A 7353-nucleotide genomic window follows, 5' to 3' on the forward strand; every position below is an offset into this window, starting at 1 on the left:
TAGGCCTAGATTCAATCAGATCAAGCGTTAACCGGCGATAGCCGACACCCGCATATCTGATGTTTAGGCAGTGTCGGAGGTGTAACTGCATTTGACCTGTCATATCGGTGAGCAGCTGGTCTTGATTATTGTCACAAAGCCACACCCGTCCTACTCACGTTAGAAGTTCAGAACGAGAAAGTATAGGCTATATAGAAATAATGACGCTCAAATTTGAAATCATTCAACAAAATAATGAGGATTTCTATCAGGTGTAGATTACAGCTCACATTCCAGTATTCAAACTTGTACACATGGCCGCATGGGATTTATCTTTATGCGACTCTGTGCAGTCAATGGCAATGTCCGCTTTAGGTATAATGCCAGGAGCTGCTTGTGGATTTGACAGCTCTATCCAGTTCCACCTACTACAGCGCCAAAACAACCGCTATGCAAATGTCTGCTAAAGAGGATCTGATTGAATAGAGCCCTTAATCTCCTTCCGGAGGGAATTGTAAGAGGAGTGAATCTATCATTTATAGAAGCTCCAGTTCCCTATGAAACTTCTGCTTTCCTACTCTGTTTACACTCAAAGAGAAAAAGAACAGGAAGAAAGAGAGGTGGTGAAATTGAAGTCGCAAGTCTGTCACAAGGATAAAGTGTAAGATACAGTGTGAGATACAATGTACTATATAACTGAAAACATAAGTGACATGTTGCTTTACAAATCATCAGGTGTGGGTTTGTGGTTTGATTGAAAGCATCCTGAGGATGTGGTCACCAAGAAAAGTCAGCATTAGCATGGCCAGAATATCTACAATACAACGTTAGCTCCCCTTTAAAGGTGTTGCCGTGAATTTGAAAGCAACTTACAGGCAGCTCAGTGGCAAGTACAATTTTGTATTTCATATTACAGTACACCTACTGTAATATAAATATGGTACCAAAGCAAGTACTGTGTAATGACACACAGTACAATACCGTAAAATGTACTGTATTATACCGTTTAAAAAAAAGATGCTACCGTAATAGGAATTAATGGATGAATGAAATTCATTGAGGGGAGGAGTTTGTATTTCACAGTATTTTACTGTAATGATAAGGGATTAGTGCAAGCGGGTTGGCTGCTAGGTAACCTAACGTAGCTGACAAGAAGAAAAAAAACTGTTGGGGGAGGTTATCTTCTGCGCTGTTCAACCAATCTAGTAAATGTGGAGGAGGAGTTACGATGGGAGTGTCGCCTTGTTAACGTCCAAAAGCGGAAGTCTCTTGAGCGTCACAGGCTCTCTTTCCATTTCCCCTGAAGACCAGATGCATCCGGTTGTAAACAACCCAGTGAGGGTGGCTGCTAGGTAAATTGTTTACACATTACAGTATATTAATGCATATTTGGTGTTTTATATCACTTGCACTTCTAGAGGCCTTAACAAAGTTTTCCAAACTGGCAGCGACTACAGGGCTACAGACCAAAAGGACATGGCAAAATGCTCAACCATTTAAGGTTTAAGACTTGCTGCCACTAAAATCTGTCCCCTATACAATCTGTCTCCTAGAACATAGGAGTTAAATTGGTACAGCATTTTCACTCATGGGTGCAACAAATATAGCTTCTTACAAGGCATGCCTCAAAATATGTTAATGAGCCAGAAACAACAATACCATGCACCACAACTGGTCAAAAGGTTTTTGGCGCTCCAAAGACACGGTACAGTACTGTATTCTGTGGGGTGGAATTACAGTACCATTCAAAATAAAGCAATTATTTCCCCGCCCACAACAATTTACACTATGCTGCAGTAAAACGGTTAGAGTATTTTACTGTTGATAATACCCAAACTTACCGTATAAATTACAGTTTTCCATTACATTGTAGGACTTTAATTATTGAGCTGCTACTGTTCTCTATTGTGCTGCTGGCTCACATTCTTGCACTGCACCATAGACATGTGTGTGATGGCTGTTTCCGAGCAGCCTTTGTCCCTCCCCATCTTTTTCAGATGGTCCTTGATGTACAGGTGGAACCTCCTGGTGGCGAAGCAGTACACTACGGGGTCCAAGAGGCAGTTGAGCCCCATCAGCATCAGGGTGACCTGGTGGGCGTCGTTCAACCACTGCCTGGTCCTCTTGTTCCAGTCTATACTGCCCCATCCCTCCTTGATGTCCAGCACAGCCAGGGTCCAGGGTCCCTGGACCACGTGGTGGGGGAGGAAGCACACCACGAATACCCCCACCACAGCACACAGCATCTGCAGGGCCCGGCCTTTCAGCCCCCTGGGTTTGGAGGAACTGGAGCCCCGAGCCTGGGTAGGGGACTGGGCTAGTAACGCCCGGGCGATGAGCAGATTACACACTACGACGAGGAAGAAGACCAAGACGAAGCATCCCACAATGGTAAGGTGGGTTGCGGCCACAAGCCGCTTCTCGCTGTCCGTCTCGTGGTGGTAGCCCTCGAAGCATCGCAACATGTTGTCCTTGTCAACCTGGATGCCCGTCTCCAAGAGATACGGCACCGACATGGACAGAGTGACCACCCAGATGACCATTGTGACGGCCACCCCACGGCACCAATGGTCGGACGAGGCGGCGTCCAGCGGGCGCGTGACGGCCCAGTAGCGGTTGACGCTGATGGCGGTGAGGAAGAGGACGGAGCAGTAGGTGTTGATGAAGAAGAACACGCCGGTGACACGGCACAGGAATTCGCCGTAGAGCCAGACACCGCCGTGGTGGTAGTAGCCGATCCAGAAGGGGAGGGCGCACACGAAGAGGAGGTCGGCCACAGTCAGGTTGGCCATGTAGATGCAGATCTCGTTCATTGGCTTGGTGTCGCGCAGGCGCCACAGCACGAACAACACGTAACTGTTGGTTATCAGCCCAAGGATGAACACAACACCGTAGAACACTGGGAAGAGGGTGTAGCGGAACTCCGAGTCCAAGAAGGTTCTGTTCCCGACTATCGATACGTTCACTGTCGTGGTCACTGCTAAGTCCTCGGTCATCCCCATGGTCGACTCCACTGTTGGTTTTGCTAAAGCAAGCAACTCCCTCTGTGAGAAAAATACTTCCTATTAGAGTAATATTTCAAGACACTGCAATATTCACTTTAGTACTCATCTTACTGTAGTCAGTAGGAGGACTTTCGACGTGTCTAGTGTCAATCCCAGGTGAGTGGAATAGCTATAGGTCTATCCAGTCTGTGCAAATGTTGATTCATTGAATCATTTACTGTGATAAACACACAAAGTGTGTCAGACACCACCATATTTGAGATTTTCACACCTTACTGTAAATGTAACTGAAATAGAGTTGTTCATATACAAACCATAAAACACACCTATCAACAGTCCGCTATGACACCCACAGGAAGTGTCTTATAACACTTGTGTCACCAGCCTTTTCTGGTCTGCTGTCTAGCAGCAACACTGTGCTCTCTGTTTGTGATGATGACTAATGATTGATGACCATATTTCCAGTCAAATCTAGACTAATGTCTTCCTGCTCTGTCATCAGTATAACAGACAATAACAAGAGGGGTCCTACTTTATATGAACAAAAAATGTGGCTATAAAGGCTTCATAAGCCCTACTTAGTGGCTTAACATCTCATGTATTAGCAAAATAATGAAGTGTATATAAAAGGTGTTATGATATTATATGGAATGACATGATATCTGGACTGATGCTTTGCCTAATGTGGCATAACTGTTTGGCCACCCTAGTGACATTCACTTAGGAATGGGAAGTGAGAGCAAGAGGAAAACGAGGTTGAACTGGAGGTTGAACTGAACTTACCCTGGTCAGTTCAATGGGATTCCCACAATCCGGAGGAACTACCTCACTAAAATCCTTAGGGATGGATATGTCCTGGTTCCAGTAAATCCCACAACCTTTTCCAAGGAAAAGAAGTACAAAGAAATGAAGAAAGAAGAAAGACAAGTCTTAACATGTCAAATATGAACATATTCACACTCAAACTTGAAATTAAAGAGAAAACAGCCCTGTAGGTAACTTCAAAATGAAACGAGACAATCTGGTCTCTTTAGCCTTTTTTATTTTATTTTATTTTAAGAGAATAGAATAACTTTATTTTTCCCAGACGGAACTTCAGTTGTGGCAAGTCCGATCTGATAATTAAATATACATTATACACTAAATAGTACAGTGTACAAAACATTAAGAACACCTGGTCTTTCCATGAAATAGACTGACCAGGTGAAGGCTATGATCCCTTATTGATGTCACTTGTTAAATCCACTTCAATCAGTGTGTGTGTGTGTGTGTGTGGGGGGGGGGTCCAACTCAATATTAGGAAGATATTCCTAATATTGGGTATAGGCCTTGTAAACATACAACAACAATATTCACACATGGTCGACTCCACTATATTGACAATACGGAATTCCAATGCAGCAATTGTTTGCTAGCGGAGGATTACAGGAATGAGGTGCCTAAATTCTGCGCGAATTTATGGGGAAAAAGCTATTTGGAACTTTCTCTTTCTCAACTCCTATGGCTGGACGCTGCTCGGGCCTGATGGATGTTTCCCCGCCTTGTCATCTGTCTCGATCTGAATGGCCTGTGCTACCTGGAACTTGCCTGCCAAGGAAGTCGTCTCCATCTGCTTCGCCTCCTCCATCTTGTAATGAAGTAGACAGAGAACAGCAAGAACATTGTTCCAATCAGCGCTGGTCCCATGTCACAAGACGTGGAAACCGAAGGCAGCGGCATGTTGCTAAGCAGATGGGAGTGACTGCGAGAGGTTCGGAGCAGATTGACATAAGGAATAGCTTTGCTGCACTGGTGCCTTATCTACCTGCACCTTCATCGCTGGGATTGCCTGTGTCTGCGACAGCGGTGCTGACTCCAACTACGCTGACTTCAGCAGCGGCTTCGTTGTCAAGTTCGGCTCCTTTCCCTCTCTCTGGATCTGACGGGGCACTGCCTGCTGTGGGAGGTCTGGATCTATCGCCGTGAGCAGCGGGCGTACACTATCCTGCTTCTCGTGGACCCCTGAAAGGTTAAACTAATTGTGTGAGGGATAGGAATTGGCGGATTTCTTCATTCCCTTCTCCGGCCGTTGTATTGGGCAGTTCAATGGTGAGAAATGTCTCAGTCCATGGAGCAAAAAACGTTGTGCTATCCAGGAGCACGAGTACAGGATATCAATAAGCTGCTCCCAAACATTTTAAACCAGCATCAGGAAATTCAGTCTATCATAGTTCATGTGGGATTCAATGACATTATGAAGGGCAGCTCGGAACAGCTGAAGATGGATTTTAAAGAACTGATTGGGTCACTGCTTGACACTAATGAATGCCCCATACTACCTGGGTTCCTGGATCCTTTCACAGCATTATAAGGCTGCGTTGAGACAATGACTTATCAATGACCCAAGCCCAGCTCAGTTAATCCCTCTCATTGTGTCGCTGAGTTGTCATAATGCTTCAGCAAATGTACATTTTCCCAGGGGCGTTGGAAGACACAATATAAGTAACCTAATTGATGTCCCTCTAACTGCCCTGAATGCCTCTGCTGATTCCACAGCTATTGTATGCAGTAATCATGTGCTTATGAACCAGAGTTATACTGTTAGCACTGAGGCGGTATGCCCTAGTTGGAAGTCCACTGTGTGCAGTTCACCCTGCACTAACATAAATAGCATGAGCATGTCTACTTCTGCTAAGCTTCCCAGTAAAGCAATGAAAACAATCAAGCATCCCAGAAAAGTGCTAAAAATAGCCCACATTAACAAGGTTAATGAAGTAAATATCTTGCTAGTAACAAATGACATTAATATTCTGACTAACTTAGATAATACCTTTGATGATAGTGGTAGCAATATTATGAGTGTTTTTGTTGCGTAGTTTTAGCTCAAGTATAAAGTCTGACACTGGGTGAAAATACAAAATGGCGGATGTGTCTGCACAATGTGCAGTAATGAGCCGGCTAACTACATTCGCAGGGTTGCTGTGAAATTATTTATATGCCGTAACGTAAACTTGTGTTGTCATTAAACTAACTAGCTAGATGGTATGTTACACACTGTTAGCGATGTCTACGTCCCCGTCATTCACCTAGTTAACACTAACTAATGTAGCTAGCTGGATTAGAAGGCTAACACCGCTAATGGCATTAGGTAGCGTAACTAGACGATGCAACTTGTGGGTGGTGCAACATACTTATTTATGGAGTTTATTGGTGTCTTACATTGGTCTGTGATTATTGGTACACATTACACAGAATAGTGAGGTTTATACCGTACAGAATAAAGATAAGTGTAGCTCAGTTGGTAGAGCATGGCGCTTGCAACGCCAGGGTTGTGGGTTCGATTCCCACGGGGGGCCAGTATGAAAGTGTATGCACTCACTAACTGTAAGTCGCGCTGGATAAGCCTATTCCTTTATAGCCTGAATAACCTTTTCAATAAATGTTCAGCAATTTACAGATGTCAAGGTTGAGTGTAGATGTGGTGTGGAATCAAGCGCAAGACACACAGAGGCTTCGTACTGACGTCTTTAGTGAAGACAAAAAGAACAGGCCAAACACGGCTACATACAACCTGGCAGGCAAGCGAACTTTACGCACACCGGTAAAGTGCAAACAAAAGGCACACAAAGTGTGGAACTCTCTTCAAAAACAAAACAGAGAGATAAACGAACTAGCATCCCAAAATGACAACGAACAATTACACACAACACATGACAAAACCCAAGAGAACTTATAGGACGCATAATTAACACTAACAAGGAACAGGTGTAACAAAACAGACAAAACCAAACAAACATCGAAACATAAAACGGTGGCAGCTAGTACTCCGGAGACGACGACCGCCGAAGCCTGCCCGAACAAGGAGGAGGAGCAGCCTCGGCCGAAACCGTGACAACAGAATGCAAAAGAATGTCTCCCATGTGGCGCAGTGGTCTAAGGCATCGCTGTGCCACTAGAGATCCTGGTTCGTGTCCAGGCTCTGTCGCAGCCGGCCGCGACCGGGAGACCCATGGGCAGCGCACAATTGGTCCAGTGTCGTCCAAGGTAGGGGAGGGTTTGGCCGGCAGGGATGTGGGTTCGTTTCCCACGGGGGGCCAGTATAAAAAACAAACATGTCTGCATTCACTAACTGTAAGTCTCTCTGGATAAGAGCGTCTGCTAAATGACAAAAATGTAAAATGTAATGATTATAACATCTACAGAAAAGACAGAAATGCCAATGGGTGTGGTGTTGCGTTCTATATTAACTACCACATTCCAGTAAAGCTTAGAGAGGATCTCATGTTAAATACTGTTGAAGTAATATGGCTACAGGTTCATCTGCCTCACCTAAAGCCCATTATTTTGGGAAGCTGCTATAGACCACCAAGTGCTAACAGTCAGTATCTGG

At 44.7% G+C, this 7353-nt stretch overlaps 1 protein-coding gene across 1 annotated transcript; it reads right to left on the bottom strand.

The window, feature by feature from the left end:
• Positions 1 to 1871: 1871 nt before the first annotated feature.
• LOC311102595 (platelet-activating factor receptor-like) lies at positions 1872 to 3842 on the bottom strand (the record flags this gene model as incomplete). Its single annotated transcript, XM_084143969.1, has 2 exons — positions 3768 to 3842; positions 1872 to 3023 (listed from the first exon to the last, which is right to left on the bottom strand). Exon 2 carries the CDS (start codon positions 2979 to 2981, stop codon positions 1872 to 1874), a length of 1110 nt encoding a protein of 369 aa, XP_084000095.1. The 5' UTR covers positions 2982 to 3023; positions 3768 to 3842.
• Between the last annotated feature and the right edge of the window lie 3511 nt (positions 3843 to 7353).

Source organism: Coregonus lavaretus (assembly GCF_964263955.1).
Source record: "Coregonus lavaretus genome assembly, chromosome: 27".
Classification (NCBI taxonomy): Eukaryota; Metazoa; Chordata; class Actinopteri; order Salmoniformes; family Salmonidae; genus Coregonus; species Coregonus lavaretus.